This window comes from Eucalyptus grandis, chromosome 9 (assembly GCF_016545825.1).
Source record: "Eucalyptus grandis isolate ANBG69807.140 chromosome 9, ASM1654582v1, whole genome shotgun sequence".
Classification (NCBI taxonomy): domain Eukaryota; kingdom Viridiplantae; phylum Streptophyta; class Magnoliopsida; order Myrtales; family Myrtaceae; genus Eucalyptus; species Eucalyptus grandis.
The window spans coordinates 43,540,937-43,566,282 of record NC_052620.1 but is presented as its reverse complement, the minus strand read 5'-3'; the positions used below and the strand labels follow the sequence as shown (position 1 = coordinate 43,566,282).

General features: G+C 41.8%; 3 protein-coding genes across 4 annotated transcripts; all 3 read right to left on the bottom strand.

Annotated features, from left to right (window-relative positions):
• Window positions 1-518: 518 nt before the first annotated feature.
• LOC104420026 (dynamin-2A-like) lies at window positions 519-13,337 on the bottom strand. The gene is made up of 22 exons (XM_010031924.3): window positions 12,840-13,337; window positions 11,763-11,813; window positions 11,556-11,676; window positions 11,306-11,398; window positions 10,280-10,341; window positions 10,025-10,142; window positions 9,552-9,891; window positions 9,129-9,276; window positions 8,332-8,433; window positions 8,113-8,232; window positions 7,896-7,979; window positions 7,686-7,813; window positions 7,061-7,145; window positions 6,815-6,953; window positions 6,002-6,078; window positions 5,236-5,292; window positions 3,485-3,626; window positions 3,253-3,404; window positions 3,058-3,174; window positions 2,900-2,967; window positions 1,633-1,808; window positions 519-1,091 (listed from the first exon to the last, which is right to left on the bottom strand). The coding sequence occupies exons 1-22, from the start codon at window positions 12,984-12,986 to the stop codon at window positions 862-864; spliced, it is 2,757 nt and encodes a 918-aa protein (XP_010030226.2). The 5' UTR covers window positions 12,987-13,337; the 3' UTR covers window positions 519-861.
• Window positions 13,338-14,426: 1,089 nt separating this feature from the next.
• Window positions 14,427-20,980, bottom strand: LOC104420025 (chloride channel protein CLC-c). Of its 2 annotated transcripts, XM_010031922.3 has the most exons (8): window positions 20,289-20,427; window positions 19,916-20,209; window positions 19,635-19,835; window positions 19,279-19,456; window positions 18,010-18,272; window positions 16,741-17,010; window positions 15,226-16,354; window positions 14,427-15,062 (listed from the first exon to the last, which is right to left on the bottom strand). In XM_010031922.3, the coding sequence occupies exons 2-8, from the start codon at window positions 19,921-19,923 to the stop codon at window positions 14,973-14,975; spliced, it is 2,139 nt and encodes a 712-aa protein (XP_010030224.1). In that variant the 5' UTR covers window positions 19,924-20,209; window positions 20,289-20,427; the 3' UTR covers window positions 14,427-14,972. The 2 variants fall into 2 exon arrangements, with proteins under 2 accessions (XP_010030224.1, XP_010030223.1); XM_010031921.3 differs by lacking the exon at window positions 19,916-20,209 and having other exon boundaries at window positions 20,289-20,980.
• Window positions 20,981-22,610: 1,630 nt separating this feature from the next.
• LOC104420024 (pentatricopeptide repeat-containing protein At1g10270) lies at window positions 22,611-25,298 on the bottom strand. Its single transcript, XM_010031920.3, is given in 2 exon segments — window positions 22,611-24,950; window positions 24,953-25,298. Coding segments are annotated over 2 exon segments (2,163 nt in total). The 5' UTR covers window positions 25,197-25,298; the 3' UTR covers window positions 22,611-23,031.
• Between the last annotated feature and the right edge of the window lie 48 nt (window positions 25,299-25,346).

Sequence of the window (25,346 nt, the reverse complement as noted above, 5' to 3'; positions counted from 1 at the left end):
GATCAACATGGACATGCTTAATTTGTGACACTTCACTAGTTAATCATTGAGAAAGCAGATCAAAGTAATTTAAGCATTGGCATGTGGATTTTCGTATTTTCTGCATCTCTTCATCTGCTTTACTTCTCGAGGTAATAAGGCATAGGGTGATTTCATGAATTTCGGGGTTGTCAAGGCCGCCACTACTATAATATATTGAATCTTCCAGGCGCAGACAATGGGCATCCCTTAATGTTAGGGGATGATCTGCAATGGACACTTTGGAGACCTAACTCAGGCTTAACCCCTTTCAAGGGTAAATTGGAGTCGTCTCTAAATTCCCAATCTGGTTATCTCCTTCAATAATGACAGTTGCCTAGAATGCTTATATGAAAATTTTCAAAATACACGATATAAACAATACATTTGGAGCACACCTGAATTTCCTCATTTAATTGCTTAAACCGTCTTCACGGCCCAGATCTGCTCTTTCTAGTTCCAACGACACCATAGCAACCCAAGAGGCAAAGTCACGCACGCACACTAATCCAATGCCACATAGTATTACAAAAGATGCCGGTGTGATCTGACCATCTCAGGAGAGTGCGGCTCCTTGGCCAATAAACCAGTTACAAAAACAAATAAACTGGAAAAGGAGAATGATACAACGAAAGTACAGACAGCAAAATTTGGTGAACAGGTAATAGCACCCCCGGAAATAAAATAAATGCTAATGGAAGGACAAATGGTGTATCAATGCCATATTTACCCACTTCTATCGATCTATATAACATCATGGGATCTCGAAAAAATGCTTGAACATGTCATGCTAAAAGTACCAGGCTAACTGGGATCTGTAATATGACCCAAAATAAGCTCCAACTAGTATCTGTAAGCTGAACCAGACTGTGGTGGAGCAGGTGGCAACCGATTAGGCGTACGCCGGCCACCGGGATTGGATGTGGAGTTGGCATCACCATTTTGCGCAGGATCACTATAACGCCTGCTATGGCTCGCACCAAATCTTGAATCAGTAGGGCCATTGGCTGCAGCATCAAATGCAGACCTCCAGTCATCGCCCGACACGGTTCCATTGGTTCTTGGGCTGCTTTCTGCACAACAAGACTCCTTTCCAATTAGTCACCCAAAAACTGAGACTAGGTTGTTTGTGAGGAGATATCACTTCCACATCAATGCACAAAGCAAAACCCACAAAATATACAAGCAGAGGTATATATGAATCATTTAGTAAAACAAGATCCAAGATGACGAACTAAAGGACCTGCGTAGCAACAGCATACAATGAAGAGCCTCCAGATTTAGTTGGTCCAGACAACATACTTAGCATCTTAATAAAAAGTACTCAATACTTGACTTTCTCCAGGTAACTAATGTCAACCAAGTCAGATCCAATCCACTCCACAGCATTAAGACCAGGCAAAGTTTTGTGGGTTGTGACTTTCTTTGTATCATCTTAAGATGTTGGGTGTCAATAAGGATGTGCATAGGTGTTAAAGATAAAATTAATGTCTCTGCAGACCATAGACTTGCTTGTTGAGAAAAAATGTAGACGATACATTCTTCAATTTCCATGGCAACATGCAAGATAGCTGCCTCATTCATTACTTGCACCCCAGAGTATGTAAACGGTACCTGAACTGTTGCCATCATTGGCCCAGCTGGAGGCGGCAGATGCTCGATTGTCATGAATACTAAGTTGCCTTGTAAGTTTTGACAGAAGAGAAGACTGCTTCTGGTACCGTTCCCGCTTGCGTTTCACGTTCTGGTCTTCTTGAAGGAGTTCTTCAATTTTTGCCGTGCTTTGGGAACTGCAAAGTGAGGAGTGATGGAACATTTAGGCTACCAGTCTTCAGTGACACATAATAAGCGAAGGATATTTCCTATAGGGTCCTCCTGCTAAGTGCAACTGAGACTGCAAAATTCGCACTTGAGAACAGTATGCCTTAGGCTCTCAGCAGTTGCACCAGAAAATACTCTGGCTCTACTCAGAGGCAACCTAATGGTTTCTATCACATGGCAATACTATTCTTAAATCAAAAGATCAGACCAGAATTTTGACCAATGGCATTTAATGTCATATATCACTAAACTACACCTCTAGACCTGCTTAAGCTCATAGATGGGTTGTTGGTGGAGTCATAATTTTGAGATAAAATCAAAGCCAACTTCATTTACTTTCATGCTCCTACTAGCACTAAATTTTAAATGTGCCTTTTAAATCTCGTTGGTAAATGGTTCCTGTTAATCTGATTTCCCACATGTCAGCTTCACATGCTGTTATTTTTTCAGTTTACATGTCTCAAAAGTATTAATTCCACATTGCTATATTTTGACTGAACATATATGAACCATCCTCCACCTAATGACCCAATATTTATGGGTCAGAATCATTTAATGATATGGCAGAAGCCACTTGTGATATGCTTTGTTAGATGACAAGGGACGTATTTATTTTTTTGGGTCAACCAGGATGTATGATGTTGACTTTATACATCCCTGAGTATGGACCGATAAATCTCGCATGTGACAGGCCTCAGATTTGGTTTTTTAAGAGGATGTGAACACATCTGCACTGACTCTCACATAGCTAGAGAAAAATTGCTGCAGAAGGGCTCAATTTGTTAGATTTGCCGATCAATTTGTAAATATCTCCTAACCTTCATAGTTGAGTTGACAATATCTACAATAAGACAGGAGATTGTACATGCAAAACAAATTTTATACTACACCTATGTCTCCCAACATTAACCTGTTCAGGGGATTGACAAAAAACACTATAATTCCCACAAATAGTACAAGCTTCAGAAGATCTTAGATAGTTGTGCTAGTAGAAATGCAATGAATCACAACAAACACATTCTCAAACAAAAAGCATAATTTCCATAAAGGATGAAGTAACCTGATTGAACTGTATAACTGATTAAGCATATCTTCCTTGGCCTTTTCAACTTGGCAAAGAACAACAGCCTGCTCAGCCACAAAGATGGTCAAATTAAACTCAGACTAGCAATGAGTACGAAGTACAAGAGCAACGCTCATCAAGCCAAAAAGAATCACCTTTGGAACATTGGCAGCGAGGCTGTTAAGAACAGCCTCAACATAACCACGTACTTCTTGAGACATCCATCGGAGCTCTTCTTCTGGATCTGCAGGCCTTCTGGCTGCCATTGTATCCTAAGAAAAGAAAATTCAAGCAAAACTTTCAGATCTGCAGGTCTCCTACCCCTCATGCATTTGTCGCATCATACTCACCAGAGAACCATCTGAAAGACTCTGTCGTACAGGAAGACCGGATTCGCCCTTTACTTGACCTCCCGCGGAAGGTTGAATAACATTTCTTATCTTGTTTAACCACTCGATTTTATCTGCCGCGTTCTCAGCCTTCAAAACCACAGCACTGTGCGCTGCAACATTTATTTTCAGACAAATTTTAGCAACTGACCATTGGCAGTGGCAAATTACAAATGATAGACTAAATCAGCACCTTTTAAAACTGTCTTGTATGGAACCTTGCTAGTAATCTTGAAAACAAGACTCTGCCCTTTTTCAGGTCCATTTGCCTTTTTGTCCTTGGAACTTTTCTGTGGGGGTTCATCTTCATCAGAAATTTCTTCAATATTACATTCCTGAAAGTTTCATTCAAGCAGTCAGATAAGGAAAAAAAAGAAAAAAACAGAAAATTTGAACAACAGAAGATAATGCACTTCTCCACAAGCATAAGACCAGAAGTATTGGTACAAACATGTACCCAACATGAGACTGAAATATTTCAGTAATAGCTTGTACCATTGAGTTGATCAATAAGGAATCAACAATTCCCGAGATGACACATAGAATATGCCATGGAACATAAATTTCAATTGACAATAATAAAAGAGAACCTAGTAAAAGAATAATAACAAATAATTTCCCCTCACAACACAAATCATCTTAAGTTAGATGGCCGCCAGTTTCTGGCTTCCCACTATCACAAATGCTAAAACAAGCAATAATGGTATTGAAACAAATTGCAATCCAATAAGTTGAACCCACAAAAGGAAAGTTGTTCTCAGATAGTTAGTTTCAAACCAAGAGCTTTGAGTGAGGAACTAAGGCTGCGTTTGGTAATGCTCCCAAAAACAAGTGTTTATGTTCTTTTGTTGCTGGGAGCAGAAATAGAACAAAAACACATTTGGTAGGTTTTTTGTTCTCGGGGACAAATTAGATCCCGGAAACAGATTTGGAATAGAAACAAGAAACAAAAAAAAAAAAAAAAAGTTGCTTCTTATTCCCAGAAACAACTCAGGAAACAAGAATCAAGCTTTTTTTCCTTTTCTATTCTTCCTTTTTTTCCCCTTTCTCTTCCTCTCTTCTTCCCACAGCTGGTCGCCGACCTCAATGTCAGCCAACGACCAGCCAAACAAGGCCGGTGACCTCGCTAAAGCCTCGCCAGCCCCCGACGAGGTCGCCCCAAACACGCCGGTGGCCGGCGACCTCACTACCCCTTGTTTGGCTGATCGCCAGGAGGAAGGAGAAGAAAAAAAAATATATATATATAATAAAATTATTAAAAAATTAAAAATATTATAAGTCATAATAATATATGGGGTCGTACCAAATGCATTTTTTCCCAAGAACAAAAATTTTGTGTAATTACCAAACGCATTCAAATGCTCAGAAACTGTCACAAGAACAAAAACAGAAAAAAGAGTTACAAAAAAAATATTGTTCCCCGGAACAGAAACGTTACCAAACGCACCCTAAAACACAAAATAGAAGTGCACACTCTGCTGCAGGAAAAAATGCAAAATGGAATACAAATGAAAACCAAACTTTTCAAGAATGATGCCAAAGACACAGCAGAGTCTGAAACGTCATCTAAGAGGTTATAGTCTTCTTACGGTAGAATTTGGATGGAGAATGCCAATGTGGTATTACAAGAATACCTAGGAGAGCTTCTCAGATTTTGTATATTAATAAAAGAGGAAATGTAATCTTGGTCATTTCACTAGATATACCAATGACATGTCTTTCATCAATAAGCAGAACCATCTAAGTGCTGCATTTCTATTTGCTAAATGTATAGATGAAATAAATAAATAAAAAGTGAGCACACAACATGCCCTAAATATCTCACAACAACTAATATAATACAAGGGTTGAAAAAAATGCAGTCATAAGAAGACAAAAAAACCGCTGCATAAAATATAAAAGGAAACATTTGAGGACAGCTAAATATGCTCATAGACTGCTTACCTCCAAAGTGATGACACCACGGAAATGTCTTTCTTCTTGCTTTTTGGTGTAGCCGAGCTGTAAAACATTAAAAATCAGCACTTCCCTTATCCAAATATTGTTGATTCTGCTGCAGAGAGGATGGTAGCAGCAAAATTATCTGAAAATAATTTTAACACCCTCGACTGTAACTTCCCATCCATAGCCTAACCCTGGACACACTTGCTATATGACAGCAACCCAGATGCATAAGAAATGCATATGCATCAAGCATGCAATTATAATAGATGAATGATAATTAAAATCTAAACAAACCCCATCCACTTTGCACGACTCACAAATTAAACACTCGAACTACATCTCAATCAGCATATATTTATCAGAAATCCAATATCCCTGCTAATGCATCCATTGACAAACTTAACAGATGCATATAAAATAAATTCTTGTGTTGACAAGTTGCTTTTTCTTCTAATTAATTAGCGAAAACATGATTGGGAGGCACTATTGAACAAATAGGTAAAGTTAGAAGACTTGAAACTCATGATGAGAAAGGTTATTCATCTGACATGACCAAAAAACTCTCTCTAGCATAAAAGCAAGGTACAACCAACAGCAGCAATGTTGCTCCACATATATCCAAGCCAAAGCCAACACTTCTAACAGAACACGATTCTGCTTCAATTAAAACAGCTCTAGCACAAGGGTAGACTGACTGGATTGGGGGAAGTATAACTTTTGTCAATGTTTAAAATAAAATACTTCAACAATGTATGATAATACTTGCCTTGCCACTTTTCTCATTTAATACAAACCATCTCTTACTCCATCCATTTGTTTTTGCACTTTTCTTTAACAAAAATCCTGCATAGTAGACAATCTTTGAAATTAGAATAAATACCCCTCTTTATTTAAAATTATTACCACGGAGCAAGACACACCCACAAGAAAAGATGGCTCAGATCATTAACTTTGTATCCTAAAAAAGAAAATATGGGTTTCATGAAGGATTGGCCACCCAAACTACAGAGAACAATTCTCTAAGAAAATGAATGTCCAAAATTAAAAATAAAAATGGCCTCACATGAAGGGGAATTCTCCAACACTTCATAGCAGTTTCCACATAGAGGGCAGTAAGCAACCTTTCTTGAGTAAATGAAGAAAATTTTGAAGAAGCACTAGAAATTGGTATAATATACAAGTAGGACATAGCGAGAGAAAAGGATGAAAACAAATGTCCCTACAGACTAAGCCAAAGAATATCTCTGAATAATCAGGATGGCCATCTAAAATAAACAAATTACAAGTTCAAAATTTAAAGAAAAAGAAGTGATCGAGCAATAAAAAGCTATCTAAGATTTAACATGAAGATCAATGCTTCACCAATAGTATGCAAACATATAAATCAAGTATCCGCATGCACATAACTCATTATAAGTGGCTGCTTGCAGACATAAAACTTCATTCAGTCACAAGTAACAAAGGTGTTCGTGCAAAGGAAATCAGTGTGTAGATAGTTGCTCCAGTAATCATGATTTTATCAGTCATCATCTGACAGAAAGTAGCATACCGCAAAGTTTAAGGAACACTATGAACAAACCTGCAGTTATCTCCCCTCCAGGCCCAGCAGTTTTCAGTGTTGGTTCCTCTGGAACATCCTTATCTTGCTGAGCAGACTTATCTTTCATAGATTTTAAGCTACCTCCAGTTTGTTGACCCCCAGTTTGAGGACTTGAAGCCTGTAGAAAGTTGAAAAAGGTATGACAAGGCTATCCCATGATGCAGAAAAAGTTAATCGATCTCAATGATAGGAATGAATCCGCTTCTTGAAAGCAAAGATACATACTCTGTTTAGCATAGATTGCTCTGCTTCAATGGCTTTTTTGGACGGTCGGTTTTTGAGTTCTTCCTCACGACGCTGCCTCTCCATTCTGCTCAGATTCAAGAGGAGGTAGAACCATACAGATGTGATGAGAAAAAGAAACATTTTTTGCTAATTTAATCTTTGTCATTCTAACTCATTCCTTCGTAATCATGTCAAGCCAGCAGGCAAAGGTACAAATAACCAGATACAAGAAATTGATGCATTTATGCCGAAATCACCACTCTAGATATGTGTTTTAACTGAAGTTAACAGTTTCGTATTACTTGTCTATGAGAGAGTAACGCATGTAACTGACAGTCAATCCCGAATGAAACATAAAGGGCAATTGTTGCTGTACCAATGATATAAACACAAGCACCTATAATTTACCAAAAAAAAAAAAAAAAAAAAAAAAAAAACACAAGCACCTATATTACACCTATATTGTATCAAGCTATGTCAACTAAAACCTCTACATATAAAAGTTGCTAGAAGCAGTGCCATGCCAGAATGTGTGAACTATCCAGAAAAATTCATAATTTTTTTTTTTTTCGGTGTAAGACAGTTACGTTGTTTGTCATTTATTCCACACAAGTTTCAAGCATACCGCCTTTGCACCAATCGGATGAAGTGTTGGGGAGGAACGAATGCACGTTCCATATCAACGAGGGCAACCACCATTTTCTTGGCCTCATTCTTGAAGTTATCTAATGCTGCACTAGCTATTGCCACAACCTGTCAAAGAAGATCATATTAAGTTAATTGACTATAATAGCATGTATTCACACACATATTGATGGCTTTAACATGACATTACCTCTCTTTTGAAGGGAGGATATCTTCCAAGACCTGGTGTAGCACTTGCAGCTGCAGAAACAATATCCACAAGCACACGATGGACCTAAATTAAAAAAACATTGCTTCATGGTCAGCTGAAAAGTGGCAAGAACGCCTGAATGAATCATCACATTAGCTCAGGGAGGATGGTGTATAGAACATCTAGAAAACTAAAATCATCATATCACATGATTTACCTCATCAACACAGAGTTTTGCAGGCTCCTTCGCCATTTCTAGGACAATTTTTATCAGAGATCTTAGCCCTTTCTCTGGTGATATCAGATACGGTTGATAACCATCAGCCTCTAACACAATCTGTTATGGTAAAAAGAACCAGCATAACATGAAAAATGCAACATAAATTTTGTGCAAAAAGGACATGAAATTCCATATACAGCAAAAACGAAAATATACCCTCTTGACATTGTTAATGTCAAAGTGCCTGTCCAAAGGAAGCTGTTTGATTCGGTTAGGGAAATTGCCCTCAAAACTTGCCACAACCTTCCAACCACTGCCCTGCAAAAACAGAAATAGCATTACAACTAATGCGTCTGCAGAGAAAATCAGGAAGCACTCCAGGCAAAAATGTCTATCGTATGTTGCAGTTAATCATCTCAGAATGTCAGGCATAACAGGGTCAAGTAAATCAGGAGCACTCCAGGCAATAATGTCTATCATATGTTGCAGTTACTCACATCAGAATGCCAGGCAAAATATGGCCAGGTAACCTCTATCTATTCCAGAAGATTCTGGTAATCTGAATCTAGCTCTACCACTTTGCTCATGTTGGACAATTGACTTCACCCGACAAGAAGTTTCCGGTTAACATAGCTCCCTTAGGTACAAGTATAGAAAACAAAAAGCGAGATGCTAAGAGCTCAACTCTACTTTCTTTTCTTTTTCAAAGGCAGCCGTTCAGAAGGCTCACCCGTACTCTTCTTACAAAGCAATCACGTGGCATCATCTTATCTCTCACATCCAGATCAAATGTCATAGTAAAGACTAAAAGAAGGGGGATAATGAGAATACGCAACCCATTCATTGAGCATGGAATCAAGGCATAATATTATACCAGAATATTGCTCCCCTAGGTAAATCACCAAAAGCTCCAATTTTTTATTTGAACAGAGAAGAAGCTGCACATGTTGCAAGTGGCAAATGACTTTCATTTGTATTTCGAACAAAGATAATGCCAGATGAGAGGAACACACCTCACCGCCTGTAATATGCAGGAGAAATTTGTCTTCAAACTCACGACATAACTCCAAAGCAAGAGCTCGTGTACCTTCAGAACTACTGACCATTTGTTCCCCAAGCCTCACCAACTCATCCTGAACGTGCTGAGACTTTCCCTGAAGCCTGCGAGATGTTATAAGGGTTGGAGTGTCAAATTGGGAACTACATAGAAGTATAGTACGATCAAGACACAAATTGGCTCCAGAGAGCGCACATCAAACACACAAGGCACATGCAATTGGAATGAAAAAACCAGTAAGCTAAGATACAAAATAGAATCCAATAACAAAGCACATCAAATTTCTATTAGAAAAGGTAAATAAGGAAAACAACAAAATATCTTGGTGCTGCAATAGTGAAATAAAGGCAAGAAAGAGTGAAGGACATAAAGCAAGTACCCAGAGAGCAGACTCGGAACTCTGATCTTCATACGATTGCGAATCTGGCCTGCAAGAGCATCAACTAAAGCTACTCTACCAAGCTTGCTTTGAGGGGCTCCGGTCAATATAGATTTCAGACTTTCGCTCTCAGCACGCCAGGCAGTTTCTAAAGAGCTCTCAGACCCTGCACCAGACTGTGCTGAAGCTATAGAAACAGACTGTCCAATTAGAGCAATCCATGGTATATCAGATGTTTTAGGCGGTCCCTGATTTGACAAGAGAGCCTTAACAGCTGCTAGTGCTTTTGAGTCTGTCGCTGATAGATCAATTTTGCTAATGACCCCAACAGTTCTAGTGCCTACAACCATGACAGGAAGATGTTTTTAATACTAAAGCACAAACGAAAGGGAAAAGGCACCTGGAAATCATTATCACAGGATAAAACATGATATGTACATCATGATCAAAATGAAGCTTGAGAGCTACTTTACTTTCAGCATCATATTCTTTTGCAAGTTTAAGGGCCCGAGCTGATGAAATTTCTGGTGCTTGAGAAGCAGGTACTATCACCAGCAGAATTGCATCATTATGCTCAGCATACTCGCTGATCTGGATAAGAGGAAATAATGACATCAGATGTAGAAAGGAGGAGCATTTCCTAAAGAAAACATACTAATTCATCATTGGCTCATACGTCATTGAAGAATGATATGCCTTGAAAATTAATGTAGGTTCAAATTACTCACCAGTGAATCATCCATGAACCTTTGATCCAGACCCGGTAAGTCAATCAACTTTAATGGTGGAGCTGGAGTCATTATACAAGAAATTAGGATTTCAGGAATACTAACATGCATTTACAATGGCAACACATAAAAAAGAAAAAGTACAAGATACTATTGTTATTGCCTGGACAATTAGACATCGAACCCGTAATCACAAGAACATAAATTACAAGAGCAGAGCTCCACAAATTGAGCTACATCCCAGCTCCAATCGACCACTTATTAATTACAGCCAGCTAAGCTAGTCTTATTCACCCAACAATAACTCAAGATTCAGTAATTCATGCAGGTAAGGCCCGGAAATAGCCAAGAATCATCTACCTGCCTTGCAATGCAGACCCATGAATCACGTGTTCTTATACATTCATCACTGGCCTTAATTTCCACTAATATAACGAAATGCAGATATAACCGACTGTTTTAGAAGCCTGTCATCTTGCACTAAAAAAGTACCATTCATGAAAGTTTCATGAGTTTTGGATTTAAAGGAATTCAAAAGTGGTGTTATCTAAACAATTTAGATTAAGCCAAAAACAAGAAGTAAAAGCCAATCCAGACGAGCCTTTAACTTGAAGGAATAACTTTCTTTCAATGCATTGAATCAGCCAAATTTAGGCAAAGCAATGGAATTTTTTTTTCCTCTCTCTCCAGCATAGCTTGCATAAAAATTGGTGAAGCCCACAGCAATTCATTAAGTGCTTCAGCCAGCCCTTTGCAACAATAGGCTCAAGTAGAATAAGTACATGTTACACACATCAACCTTGGTTTTTATGCTAATGGCTCTTTGATAACCCACCTAAAAGTCAAAGACAGTTGAGAAACAAACACCTGAATTTGAAACATTAGAAGAAGAAAAACAGAAACAGTATTACCCCAGAAGGACATAAGAGTTCTTGCAAGAGTAAATTTCTAGCATTCAATTTCTTCAACAAGGGGGAAAATTCAAAAAGATCACCCTCAAACAAAATAATAAAACTAAAAACATACCTGTGCTAGTGCGGAGTTTCAAATATATCTCATCATGACCCCTTCCTGATGAACCCTTGCTCAGCCTATCTTGCAGCGAATGCCGAAGAGCACCTAGGAATTGCAAATTGAGAAAACCACATAAAAGTGAAATCATGTTATGACTGATGTGTTATATTTACTAATTAATTGGAAAAACGATCATAACAGAGGCTTTCTAAAGAGAGCCAACTATCCAAAGGATGTAGCGGAAGCTTGTAAGGGGATTTACTTGCGGAAACTTGTTGAGATTTGTTGTCAATCTGCAAGATTATGGACCTGCTGCTTACAGAACTATCCCTGGATAATTCAACACTTATGGGAGCACGAGTAGCCCCATTTTCACCAGTAGGCTATCCAACAGAAAATGAAGTTAGACGAAACAGAACAGAAACACTGAAAACGCAAAAAGCAAGAGCTTAACATGAAAGAAACTTACCAAAATTGGATGTCCAATTAAACTATTTAATACAGCAGATTTTCCAGCACCCTGAAAAGTGTGCAAATATGTACAAGTTGTCAAGAAATCTAACTATTTACGGCGACAGTCCCACCAACAAACATGCAAAGCAAACAGATGCTAGCATAACCAAAAACAGCATAAAAGTCCCATGGAACAGCACCAATATGCCGGACTAGGAGCAATCTGTATGTTAAATGACATAACTGCAACCAGAAATTTCTAGATACCATGATTTTCTAGTCCACATTTACACTGATTCACTGTGAGAGCATAATTTGCCTCACTAGCTTACAAAGAAAATGGTGTTCCCACCCGTCAATATCCATCAGCTCAGAGCAAGGGGACCAAAACCGTACAAATTGCCATAAACCTAAGTAAAAATTCCATCCACTATGGCATAACCCTCACAAAGTTCTTCAAGGATACGCAAATCACTTTGTAAATTGACTAACAAAGGCAAATCTTTCGTGATATTGCGACCATATTTTACAAAACTCAGAAGCCACGAGCTAAGAACATGGAGATAAGACTGCGACTTGCATACAGTTGGAATACTACTAGCATCTTAATAGAAAGCTCGCCAATCCCAACTTCGATCTCTGCGAAATAACACCTGGCTAAGCAACATGACCCAATATGGAAGAATAAAAGATAAAAGTCTCGCCGATACATCCTCGACGATCCAACCTCAGTGCTAGTTCACACTGTCCACCTTAAGTAGCAATCATCCAATGTAGCGCGAATAACAAAACTGACACAAAGAACGTGCTGAATTCATACAATCCACTAGACCGAGAATCCGTCGTGGTCGCCACGACTCGTTAAGTTTCTGCGAAAATTAAATCACGATGAACTGAGTCCGAAGCCAAACGTAGGGCCATATCAGTGCTTATCTGGACGAAGAAACTGCCCATTTCGGGAGTCCCAGAATCCAGGAGCTACCCCAACCCAGAAGTTCTTTTGGCGAACCAAAAAGAGGCAGGCATCGTTTGAGAGGAATCTCGATGGCTATAGATCGGAAGAGAGAAAGGCAGGGAGGCCGGGGGCACTCACAACATTGCCAAGACCGACGACATCGAGGAAAGTGGCGGGGCGACGGGTGGAAGACGATGAGGTGTCGTCGACATCCTCGTCGGCGAGGAGAGCAGAGGCCTGGCGCATGGAATCGGAGAGCTGAAGCAGCTCCTCAATCGCCTCCATCTTTGGACCGAAATCACCGAGCCGATCGAGCGACGGAACGATCGATGCAATGAAGAAGCCCAAAATAAAATAAGCGAGAGGGGGGAGGGGGATGATCTTCTAATCTGTGCAGGAAAGAGAACAGACTCAAGAACTATTAAAAAAAAGCAAAAAAAGCAAAGGATTTCGGGCACAGGAGAGGGAGAGAGAGAGATTGAGAGGAAGAGGGAGGGGTAGAGAAGAAGATTAGGGTTCGATTCGAAATTCAAAAACGTGTTGATTTTGTCTCTTTTTGACGGTTGAATTGAGCTGAACCGAGGACGAGGAGGAGGACGAGGACGAGGAGCAGGAGAGCAGGAAGATCCCCGGGCACACCACCGCCCCCCACCACCCACAAAAATATTCAAAATTTATAATTGTACAATAATGCCTTTTGGCTTCGCTTCGAGAGAGAGAGACACGGACTCATTCAAACCGAGGTAAGGTTGCCAAAAAATAATCGAAAAAGAAGAAAAAGAACCCGCCCCCTTAACGATTGCAATTTCGTACCGCTAATAAAATTGGTAATGATGGAAAAGTCTCCCCTCCCTTCTCCCCATTTGCACTATTTGGAGCCGGGCTCTCTCCAAATATATTCAACGACCTCTTCAAAAAAGTTCCCTCAGATAAGCTATCGATTTTCTATAATCTATTCGATATCATCCTCCATCAAAGCTGGACGGAGTGTCGTATTAAATTCTCGTTAAGCATGCTCGTTATCTCAAGTACTTTTTTGAGACAAGCCAACATCTATAAATTACATAAATGGACAATGAAGTTGCTTTCATCTCTCTGAATTTTGCTGTTTTCTTCATCGAACATTTGAGAAATGCTAAATTACCATATGTCCTCCCTGTTAATGTGGTATTTAATAACAGCTCGACAGTCCCATTAGGCGTATACATTAACTGTTTCTGTGGATGATAAAACACGGAGGGTGATTGACCACAATTTTCTCAACCTGGGTAACAAAAGGTAAAGCGACCCAAGTGAAAAATCAACGAAAAGTCGACGCGACACGAGGATGAAGCCATCATACCCTTTTTTGAAATTCCAAAAGATGTCCGGCATCTCTTCTTTTTGGCGATCGAAACCGTGTTCTTTCTTCAAAGACTAGAATTATGTTCTCCCCCACCTTCCTCATGACTATCGTATCGGTCGAGTCCCTTCCTATTCCCTTCTCCTTCAAACGACACGTTCAGATCCATCAAAACCCTCCCGCCAACATGACAACACTCGGCTGTCTCTCCACTCCGATCGGCTTAAGGACAGAGATGAAGTGGTCATTCTGGACCACTTGCTTTCAAACTCCGCTTTTTTTGTTGAATCGAACGGTTATCCACACGAAAGGTTTCATAATTCCGAAGTACAAGGACAACGCTAAGGGGTGCATCACAGATCTGAGAACATGGGAACGCAGGCGACACCAATAAAATATTTGCTAATGTAATAATTTGAGTTATATATGAAAATCCGGAATCCATCTGGGTCACATCTTATTATCACTTTCATTTCCCACTCACTATTGTTACTATTATAATTACTATCATTTCTACTATTAAAATTAATAAGCACCATCAAGAACGCCGTCCAAATCTACAACCGCAGAAAGTTGAGAGCAGCTATTCCAATGCTGATGATTTCAACTTCTTCACTAAGCAGCAACTCAGCCGGCACATATTACCATCTCGGATGATCATATAGACGTAAGAGCAGTATGGTTTCATGGAAAAGATTTAAGGAACAAACTCACATTTGCACATTCAAGGCAATGGTGGTTGCTCCCTGGTCATCCGTCGGTTGCTGAGCTGCTCTTTCTACAGATCTAATACCAGTTGGACCCAGAAACCCAGAAACATGGCCATCCTATTACAAATCCCACTAATCTCTCTTTGCCACTGAGCATAGACGGTACAATTGGTTTCTCTGTCACTATAATAGTTCACCTTTTGCTTAATTTGCATTGCTTCACTTGTGCGAATGAAGATGGGGGTGCAACCCAAGAACATGCTCTGGCATGAAGTCGTGCCTTGTAAGAATGCCAACAATCGGAGGCCTCTGCAAAAATCAGATCGAATGCAATTTAAAATCAAAACCATTATAAGAAAATTGCACTTTCTTTCAAGGTCATGCTTAAGCTTGGGCGTGTGCACATCGTGCATGAGCATGCATGCATTATAGAGAGAGAGAGAGAAAGAGAGAGAGAGAGAGAGAGAGAGACCCCAGGTGTCTTTGGCACAACACACAGGTGCCTAAGTCCGAGCTCCCTGAAGAGAACAGCAGCTTTGGCTAGTGATGTGGTCTCGAGCACTGTATAAGGAGACATATTAGTAATAGGATGCAGATCAACAAACATCTCCATCTCATCATCCTTGATGTCCAAATCCTCCACCTTGAGCCCCTTCCCGGATCCTGGCTTCGCAAATTCATGAGCTTTAAACCTCCTCACAATTTCTGATCCTGTCATTATCCTCTGCTTCGTGAACTTTTTCCCTTTGAGCAACACCAGCAGATGGGACCTCAAAACAAGTCCACACAATTCTGGAGCTGCTGAGAAAGGTGGCTCATCAATCACGGGAAACCCATTATGCTTGGTGATCTTCAAAGCATAAAGTATATGCCCCACCTTTTCAAACCCAGAGAATGTGATCAAGGGACCAGAAACAGCATCACTGGCGACCAAATTCCTCATGTATGGTTCTGCATGTGCTTCCATGTATGGCAATCCCTTCATTTTCACAATTTGGTCATACACTCCTTTGTTGAAACTATCTGCCACTGTTTTTGAGATAAGGAGAACTAGCATTACCAATGGAAGCATCAACAAATTATTGGTGAGTTCTAGGAGGATGACACAGAGAGAAACCGTCATTCTCATTGTGCCACCCAAGAAGGAGGCAGCTCCGAGAAGGGCAAAGAGTCCCGCGTCAAGCCCAGAGAGAGGGTCGAGAAATTTCCCCACAAGGCGGCCATATGAGGCCCCAGCAAGTATAACTGGGATGAAGAGCCCGGAGGGAATGGCAATTCCATATGTGACGATTCCAAGGAAATATATGGCAGCAAAGAAAACTAAAAGGGTAGACATTTGAAACTCCTTCTCACTGCTGGAACTAAATAAGCTCCGAATTGCATCATCATTCGTTGTTAGGAAGAGGGAAGCAAGGTCATTGTAGTGATTTGGAGGACACTGGAAGTTCTTATAGTTCCCCGACCGACCTACAGTAGGGCATTCCTCCTCCGAATGAGCAGGACAGGGTGTACATTGGAGAATCCATGGAAGGCCGTACGAGCAACATGAGGTTAATAAAGAGATGCAGATGACAAGTAGTACTTTGAATGAACGACCTCTCCTGCATACCAATTCAAACATCAGTTTCCATTTAAATCACATCGACTAAATAAAATAAAACACAATCAGAAGCATCTCAGAGGTGATCAATATTAGGGATGAGGCAGCCATTTATTAGGAAAGCACAGCACTGGTAACAGATCACACATATCAATATCCAGGATGAAGATACTCCTTTGCAAGGCATTGAGTGTTGACAATATCTAGGATTTGAAGAAGGAAAATGGGAAAAGAGATGACAGAAGGAAGAAATAGAACTAAGAAGTCCTAAAGGAGCAGTATGCATCAGAAAGGGTGTAATGGAACACAAGTTTGACTGATTACAATGCCAGTAATACTTCATATTCCACTGCTACTTTTATCAAGACTCGAGTCAATGGTGCTTACTCATTGATGATGCTATATGTTCGAAGGACCTTGTCCACCATATAATTGTAAAGACTCCCAAAAATACCTCCGATAACTCCAAGCAAAATAACTGCCAATAGATCCGGGGTGCCATAAGTGGCAGGCGCTGAATTAACATCAAACATGATAAGACCCCCCTGTCCAAACAACCCACATCTCCCACTCCTGCAAAACTCTATGAAGCCTCTAAGCACAACAGCTACAACAGCTGTCGTGAAAAATGTCCTCCAGAGAAGAGCACTCCGCCACCTGAAAATTTTCAAAGATCAGAATCAACTCTGGAGGAAATGGTAAGGGAATTGAAGAAGTATAATATTTTCCGTGTCTCAACAAGAAAGAGTGATGAAGTTTTACTCAACACCCTATCAAAGAGTTTACTTGTGAAAAAGAAAAAGATTAGGAGTGGACATTTTATTCATCAATCCTGCTCCACCAACAGAATCCACATTTTCATACGCCTTGAATCAGCATAGATGCAGATGACTGGATCAGAGCAATGACATCAAGCTACCACTTGCAAGTCCTATTCTAGCCTCTCTCCAGAGAAAAAATGGTCCATAAAAAGTTTTCCATTATACACAGTAAATAAATGTGATGACTTGTATGAGCTGAGAGGAATGGTGCAGGCAGAAAATCAGGAGCTTGTTCATTCAGAAATATTTATTTTGGTGGAAATTTCACTATGCATCATTGAGTTTCAAAGCTAATGAATGGAAAGAGATTACCACAAAACAGAGGAAGCAGGATCAGATACATCACCCCAAAGTTATGTGAAAATTAGGAATACTGGGTCAGTTATATAACAACTCCTGGATTCTCTAAATTAATGCAATTGGGCAAAACTCAATGTACGGCACAGCAGCTTATAGGTTGCCTCAATGGAAAGGATCAAACCACTACCCTTGAACTGGTTGCCCATGCATTTTCAATTTGAGAACAGAAAGTCAATGGCTTGTCCACCAGATTCATTCAAGTTCAACCAAAGAAATAATATGACCCTAGGCACCCCAACCCCCACCCCAAAATGTGAAAAATGAAAAAAGCAAGCCCCAGGGACCAACAATTTTTTAAAAATCTTGAGTGTGATTGTGCCAAGTCGCAATTCAGCCAGAACATGCAATTTGGGATGTTACCACGAAAAGAAGGTGAGAATGCACCACTCCAAACTACAGGAACCAAAGTGACTTCACTATAGCACAACCCAAGGGCAAAATGTAAGTTAGAATTGCTTAGAGAGGAAGCAAATACCATGAAGCTGCTTCTTCAAGTGCAAAGAGGACCCCACCCACAGGAGCACGGAATGCTGCTGCTACTCCAGCTGCTGCACCACATGTTATTAAATCCCGCCTATCCCGATCATTCTTGAAGTATCTGAGCCACCTCCAAGTCAAACGATACTTGCGAGATCCACCCTGTCCAAGCAAAGAGGCAATGCAAGCACCAGTATGCACCATGGGCCCTTCCTTTCCTACAACAAATCCAGCTGCAACTCCAAATATGGAACCAAAAATCTGTAACGAAAACATAAAAGTGAAGAAAATTGAGCGGAACTCTGTTTAGAATATTCGAAATACTGGTGCTTCTAAGAGCATCCTCGTGATTATTTTGAGATATCTTGCATAAATTTCTCTCTGGAGTAGAAGGTCAAAGGAAAAATGAAGGAGAAAAAGGGCATGCCTGAAGTACAAATTTTGTATGACAAAAGTATTTATCTAAGAGCTCAGCAGTTGGAAAATGGAATATGCATAGGAGGTCATATTCGTGATCTAATAGAATGTGATATTGATCCCTGAATGACTATTGATCATCCCAAAACAAGTAGAATTTCTCTGGTTTAAACCAAATTTATCTAGCAGTCGTCTAAATATACCCCCAAGTTACTTATACTAATGAGAGATTCTGCTGAAAGTGATGATTTCTCTAGATAATGAGATATTCTGGTTAAGGGACAATGTAATTTTAGAAATCAGGTAAACTGGGTACATAAAACGGTCAGTTATGGCATCTCATTCAATTGTACACCATAGATGCACATCCCTAGAAAGTTTGGCCATCTCGGAATTATTAGGCACCAAGCATGAAATTTAGCAAACAAAAAGATCTTAATGCTCTAAGATGCAAACAGAACTCCTAAAATATACGGGAGACCCAATATAGTTAACCCATACAGCCCCAACATTCTGACGTGGAACCAGAGAAGAGAAAAAGAAGAGGCCCATTCAGGTATTATTATCACCTCAGAACATTTTATTTAATTTAAGATGGATGCAATTGATGAGAGCAATTTCAAGCTAATATAAGAACAAAGAGCAGCACCAATATCTGCAGGATGAAAGCATGATGACATGCAAGAACATCAGAATGCCCAGAAGGCATCATAATTCTATTCTATATTGAGACACGTTCTGGCATCTTTTGTTTGTTTTTTTTTTTCTTTTTTTCATAAGAAGGGGAGGAGGAGGAGGAGAAAAAAGAGGGGGGGTTGGAAGAGAGGAAGAGGAGCTACTTGCTGCTAACCTTTACAAAAAGGGTACTAGGAGCCAGTATAGTATGAGCATCTATGCCATTGAGGTATGCTTTCACCTCCGGTATGCCAGAACCGGCTGCTGCAGGGGCAATGTAAGCACAGAGCGCTCCAGCAGCAACAGCCAAAACGATGTTGCAGCTAGCATATGCTACAAATGCCTGATAATACCTGCACTACAAAGCAAGAAAAGTTACTGGGAAGAAACACCAGCAAATTGGAAGTAACAACCTCTTTGGAGAGAATAAACATTCGCCTACAAATCATACAAATTGTTCTGGCATTATTTCTCATCAAAGCTCGACTTTAATTGGTTTGATAAAGGACACAGGAGTGAAGTAACATTTACCTTTCTTTAAGCATGAGATTGTTGGCGAGCAGGAATTTAAAACCAGCAATATTCTCAACAGCAATGTTATTGAAAAACCCAACCAATCCGGTGCCTAGGCCAATAAGAAGGGCCAGAGTCCATTTCAAAACTACGTATTGATATATCTCCGACTTCGTCCGAGACCGCCAATCCTGTTTGAAAAGATCGTTCTCCACAATTCTACAAGAAGAATCAAGGAGTGAGACCGGGCAAATCGCGTGCAAACATGGACAATCAGTGGCGAATGAGATTAATCCTACAGATGCATTGACCGAAAGGAAACTAGTTAGCAGCACAGCATAATTGTATGGAAAACCCAGCATCTCATGAGCCGACCATCCCTGTTGTGGGAAAGACGTCAGTTTATACGAATTGGGTCAGTCTAGGAAGAGCAGGAGTCACGTGTGGTTTCATTTCCACACGGCTGGGAAACCACCAGGAGATACGATATGTATCGTAATGTCCAAGACCCAGATTTTACATTTTCCGTAAACCATTGTCAAACTAGAAGGTGAGTGAGAACCGCAGGCCATCCCAATACGAATACCTGCCATCTGAAGCGACACGACCCACTTAAAGCCAGAAAGGAGAAGGGGGGGAGAGGGGAGAGGAGGCGAGAAGAAGCATGCTCACTCGTAATCAAGGCTCTCAATGGGGCAGAGGTTGGCACCGACGATGGCAATCTGGGAGGTTCGGTTGATGCGGCTACCGCTGTCGTGCTTGCGCGAGAGCAGGGGCTGTCGCATTCCCTTGGGGCTCGACTCCTTCCCCTCAATCTCTATGTCGTGCTCATGCTCACGCCCATTCCCATCCTCCTCATCCCTCTTCCTCTCCATCATCGCTTCGCTGCTCCTCTCTCTCTCTCTCTCTCTCTCTCTCTCGTGAGATCAAGAATCAAAAAGCTCGAGCCTTTTTTCCTCTCTTTTTTCTCTTATCAAGGGAGGGAGGGAGGGAGGATGGAGAAGCAGCTTTTTTGGAAAAATCGGGCCGGGGGGCATGTGTCAGCTGTACATTTGATCATTACAATTTCCCATTCCCCCAAAAAAAAAAAAAAAAATCAAGGAGCTAGGGAAGAATGAACGGTGTGAAGAAATCCTAATCTCCAGCATTTGACAGACTGTAACTTCCCCCGTTTCCTCTCATCTCATCTTTTCTTGGGTGGTGGCATTGAGGAGGGGAAGATGATGATTATTTAGGCTTTGCTTCCTTTCGTTAATGAGAAGGAAGAGGAAAGAAATAATCACGGGATTCATGCGGTTTCAAGCAAAGCAAAGAAGGTCCATTTTGCTTTCCTTGAACACGACAGGGCCACCACGTGATCTCCACCAGCTTTTCCCCATATATTGTGGCGTGGGGTTTCTGGAACTCTCTCCCCGCCAACGCCCCCGTCCCAGCATTCATTCATTGGCACGACGACGACGCATTTGTTTTGCCGTGTCTCTCTCGCTCTCTGTACGTACTACGTGGAAGTGGCAATCATATACGATGTCTATATATTTTAATGGGATGCTCCAGATTCGGCCCAATATGCGCCTCCTCGGTGGGCGGGTCGCTGCAGGATAAATCCAAATATGGACGTGGGGAGCCCGAGCTTGAGACCCTGAACATGGTCACAGGCGTCCAATGACCCTCTTGATTCCCTGCACTTTCAATCATTCTCGGCGGACACATCGCCCGTCTCTATACGCAACAAGACACATGCATGTTTAGTTCAGTCCAGACCTCTTCCAAGACTTGCCAATGCGTTTGGCCTCAGCAAACAACGTGGACGTATCTGTCCTCATTCTACCTCATCCTATCAACCCCAATGCGCGAAACTCTTAGCTACGTAAAGGATGCGTGTAAAATAATAAAAAAAATAAAAAGCATGTTGTGTACGTGGGTTCTATCAACATGTACAGCAGACATGCAATGCCAATGACTCTTCTAGTGTAAAGCAAATAAAGGTTTCACCTGTGCCAGGATCCACAAACCACTACTCCTGTCCGGGGGAACCGACGATTCGCAGTACCCTCTGAAGTTAGTATTTTTGAATTTACCGGCAGCCAAATTATGAACCAGAAAGTTGGAAATCCTATAAACTGCCACCGCCCAAAACCCAACGCCACTTGCAAATGCAATAAACATCTTCAGAATCTGCTTCACCCTGTCCCATCCATCAACTGCTTTTTCGTTTTCAAACCAACTCTAAGTACAAAATAACTTCGTAGATCTGCAAAAACCCTCTGCATAGAGACTGCATATCCACAATCCGAAGAAACAGCGACACAGCTAAGTATTATGTAATGGAGGGCAGAACACGTTCAAGAGATTCGTAGGTTCAACAATTAGCTATGAAAGACATTCTCGTGGGCACACTATAATAAGACACTGAGCATAACTGGCCAAGGATAGTTCACGATCAAAGAGGCATTCACCATCCATCACCAACACCACATAATTATCTTTGCCATCATTTCAATATTCAAAGTACTGTTTCCAGTGCCAAGTTTCTCCTTCGAATTTATTTCAACGCAACAAGGAGTACAAAATTTAATTCGGGGGAGCAAATGACTTTACAAACCAGATATTTTCCAGAGATTCAATATAAACGGGATTATAATGTAGGCAAACTTCTTGATAATTGGAAGAACTCTTATTGAGTCAATAATCTCCTACTCCATAGTCCGAAAAAGAAGTGCTAACCAATTTTGGCTACCGCACCAATGTTAGAACTCTTAGCCACATAACACAGAATGTGGAAATAGTAAGACTTTTTGCTGCAAGAAGAATACGAAGTGCGGTAAAAGGAAGACCTTCTTTTGCTGTCCTCTTAAGCTCTAAGATAACAAACATGAGAAAATTGCAACGTTATTTGCAAAGTTTGCAGCATGCAAAAGAAAAGAAATAGGAATCGAAGCACATGAACTGCTTTAACAATTCACACCTTCTGAACATGATTAGATCAAGTATTCGTGCAGAAAGAATCCAGAAAGTTGACCCGAATTTTATTTTCCAAAAGGAAGTAGAGAGAAACAAAACTCCTCAACAATATTTGAATATAAGTAGATTCCATTCAGTTCTAGCAAACAAAAACTTTCTGACACTCATATGGCTATGATCATGCTGGAAAAACTCCTTATCATCAAATTAAATACAATGTCCCGACTTTGCATCAACTGGACCTTTGACCATAGCAAAATAATGTCAATAATGTCAGGGAAGGGAACGGTCTCATCCAATTTGATAATACAGGCTTTCAGAGCAAAAGCAATATGATTTGCTTTGAGACACTACCTCACAAGTATCCCCAGAAGAACTCAAGCACTATTGCATGCACACAGCTTCAACATCTTTTCTTGTCCCACTAGTGCTCTAAAATAGCAGCAGAGATCTTTCATTTCAATTTCGTCCGAGAATCAAGCAGACGCCTCTCTCGCACCAGGAGGTAATTCAGATTGTTCATCCGCTGGGTGGAAACCCTGTGATCCTGCCGGTGAAGGTCCCGGTGTCCCTGCAACCTGAGAAGGTGCTGCTGGATCATAACTTGGCGAAGACCCCTGTAATCCACCCATTTGTGATGGAAATGGTGATCCAGAAGCTTGCCAAGGTGCTGAAGACCCAGGCACCTGTGAGGGTCTTGGTTGACCCCAATGTGTTGGAGAAGGTTCTCGTGTCCCAAAAATGGTGGTGATCCTGGTGCCGCAGCCGTCTGCGGATGTCCTAGAGGTCCATTGGACTGGGATGGCCTCAATGACCCAAAACCTTGTGGCGCACCTTGGGGTGGGAGTGAGCCATTCATCGAATAGGGTCCCTGAGTTGCAGTCATCTGAGGAGGCCCTTGTACTCGTGGTTGCGGATTGGTTCCCTGTTGAGGATACCGTGGAGCATATCCCCACCTATTCATGCTCAACAATCTCTCAATCTCCTCACTACGACCTGCTTTTCCAAAGGCTGTGGACACAAACTCACGCAGAGATGGAGTAAAGCCAATGCCATACCTTATCATCTGCCCTACTACGTCTTGGGCCACGTCAAATGAACCTTCATCGCAAAGACCCTTCAACACAACCTCATAGCAGGTGGGATCTGGTTTTGGATCCTTCTCACCCATCTTAGTCAGCGCCTGAGCACAATCAACAGCCTTTCCATTCCCAATGAACACCTCAAATATCCTGTTTCCAAAACTAGCCACCACCCTTAATCCAGCATCCACCATTCTGTTGAACATACTCAAAGCATCGTCAACCCTGTTCTCTTTCAAGTAAGCATCTATCAACGTCCTATGACTCGTAACATCCGGGCACAGTGACTTTGACATCAGCTCTCTGAAGAGATTATCTGCCTCCGCAAGCATCCCGTGTTCGCAGTACCTAGTTATGATGTTATTGTATCCAGCAACGTCCATGGAGAATGGCCTAGATCCTGCTTTGGTCCCAACCTTTCGGAAGGTGCTGATAGCCTCATCGAACTTTCCATTCTTGAAGCACTCATTAACCATGATATTGAAGGTATCCGAATTCACTGCCTGGAAGGTCGGAGGAGTGTGGTTGTCCAGCATTTGGTCAAACATGGCCCAAGCCTCGGTCTTCCTCCCATGCTTCAGCAGGACCTCTATGAGGACGTTGCAAGTGGCAGGAACCATCCTAAATTGCCTATCGAGCAGAGACTTATACGACTCCATAGCCTCCTTCTCTCTGCCCTGATTGAAGAACCAGTCCATGAACGTAGCGCTCACAACTCCATCATAGACCAGACACCTCTCTTTAAGCTCATCGAACAGCTCGTTCGCCTTGTCCAGATTTCCCAGGTTGAGAAAACCGGAAATCAAATTGTTATAAACCAGAGAATCAGCTCCATGACCCTTAGTCAACATCTCGCGCAAAAGATCGACCGCATCCCCCATCCTGCCGGCATCGATGAGCCCCTTGGTGAGATGCCTATAAGTGACGGAAGAGGGACTAAAAGGCGCATGGGCCAGGATGTGGCGATAGACCTCGAGAGCGGTGTCGACGTTGCCCATGTCGCAGTGGGTGTTGATCAGATTATTGTAAGAGACGACGTTGGGGACGATGTTGGACTGGTTGAAGAAGAACTGGAAGAGGGCAATGGCGTCGGTGTACCTCTTGCCGCGGTACATGGAGGCGATGATGGCGTTGCAAGTGAAGACGGTGGGGCGGGTGTTGGAGAAGACGGAGTGGCGGGCGACGGCGGAGGCGGCATCGAGATCGCCGGCGCGGATGAGGGACTGGACGCGGTTGTGGAGATTGAGGCGGGGGCCGACGAGGGCGGAGGTGGAGTCGGGGAGGCGGGGGCGTTGGGATCGCGCTGGGGAGGCGGGTAGTTGTCGCGGCGGAGGGCGTGGAGAGGGGGCTCGATGCGGAGGCGGCGTTTGCGGCGGCGGCGTTCGGCGGCGGCCTCCTCGGCGGAGCTGAAGGCGAAGGAGCGGTGTTGAGCAGCGGGAGCCAAGGAGGGGAGGAAGTGGAGGTCGGCGGCGGCGGCGGCGGAGGAGGAGGAGGAGCGGTGGCGGAGGGAGCGGAGGAGGATGCGGTAGAGGGACATGGGGACAGCCGATGATCGGACAAGGCAACCTTCGCTCTCTTTCTCCACTGGTTAGGGAGAGAGAGCAGTGACTTTGCTTAAACCCTAGAGAGAGGGAGAGATGAGTCGGTGTTTTTTGTGGGGGAAAATGAGGAAATGTGAAGCCTTAGA

Coding starts and splice junctions, on each gene's coding strand:
- LOC104420026 (XM_010031924.3), bottom strand. CDS start 12,986: ATGGAGGCGATTGAGGAGCTGCTTCAGCTCTCCGATTCCATGCGCCAG. Junction 11,399..11,555: donor ATCTCAACAAGTTTCCGCAA/GTAAATCCCCTT, acceptor TGCAATTCCTAG/GTGCTCTTCGGCATTCGCTG. Junction 7,980..8,112: donor CAAAACTCTGTGTTGATGAG/GTAAATCATGTG, acceptor TTTTTAATTTAG/GTCCATCGTGTGCTTGTGGA.
- LOC104420025 (XM_010031921.3), bottom strand. CDS start 20,494: ATGATGGAGAGGAAGAGGGATGAGGAGGATGGGAATGGGCGTGAGCAT. Junction 19,457..19,634: donor AATCTCATGCTTAAAGAAAG/GTAAATGTTACT, acceptor TTTGTAGTGCAG/GTATTATCAGGCATTTGTAG. Junction 18,273..19,278: donor CTAGTACCCTTTTTGTAAAG/GTTAGCAGCAAG, acceptor TTTTCGTTACAG/ATTTTTGGTTCCATATTTGG.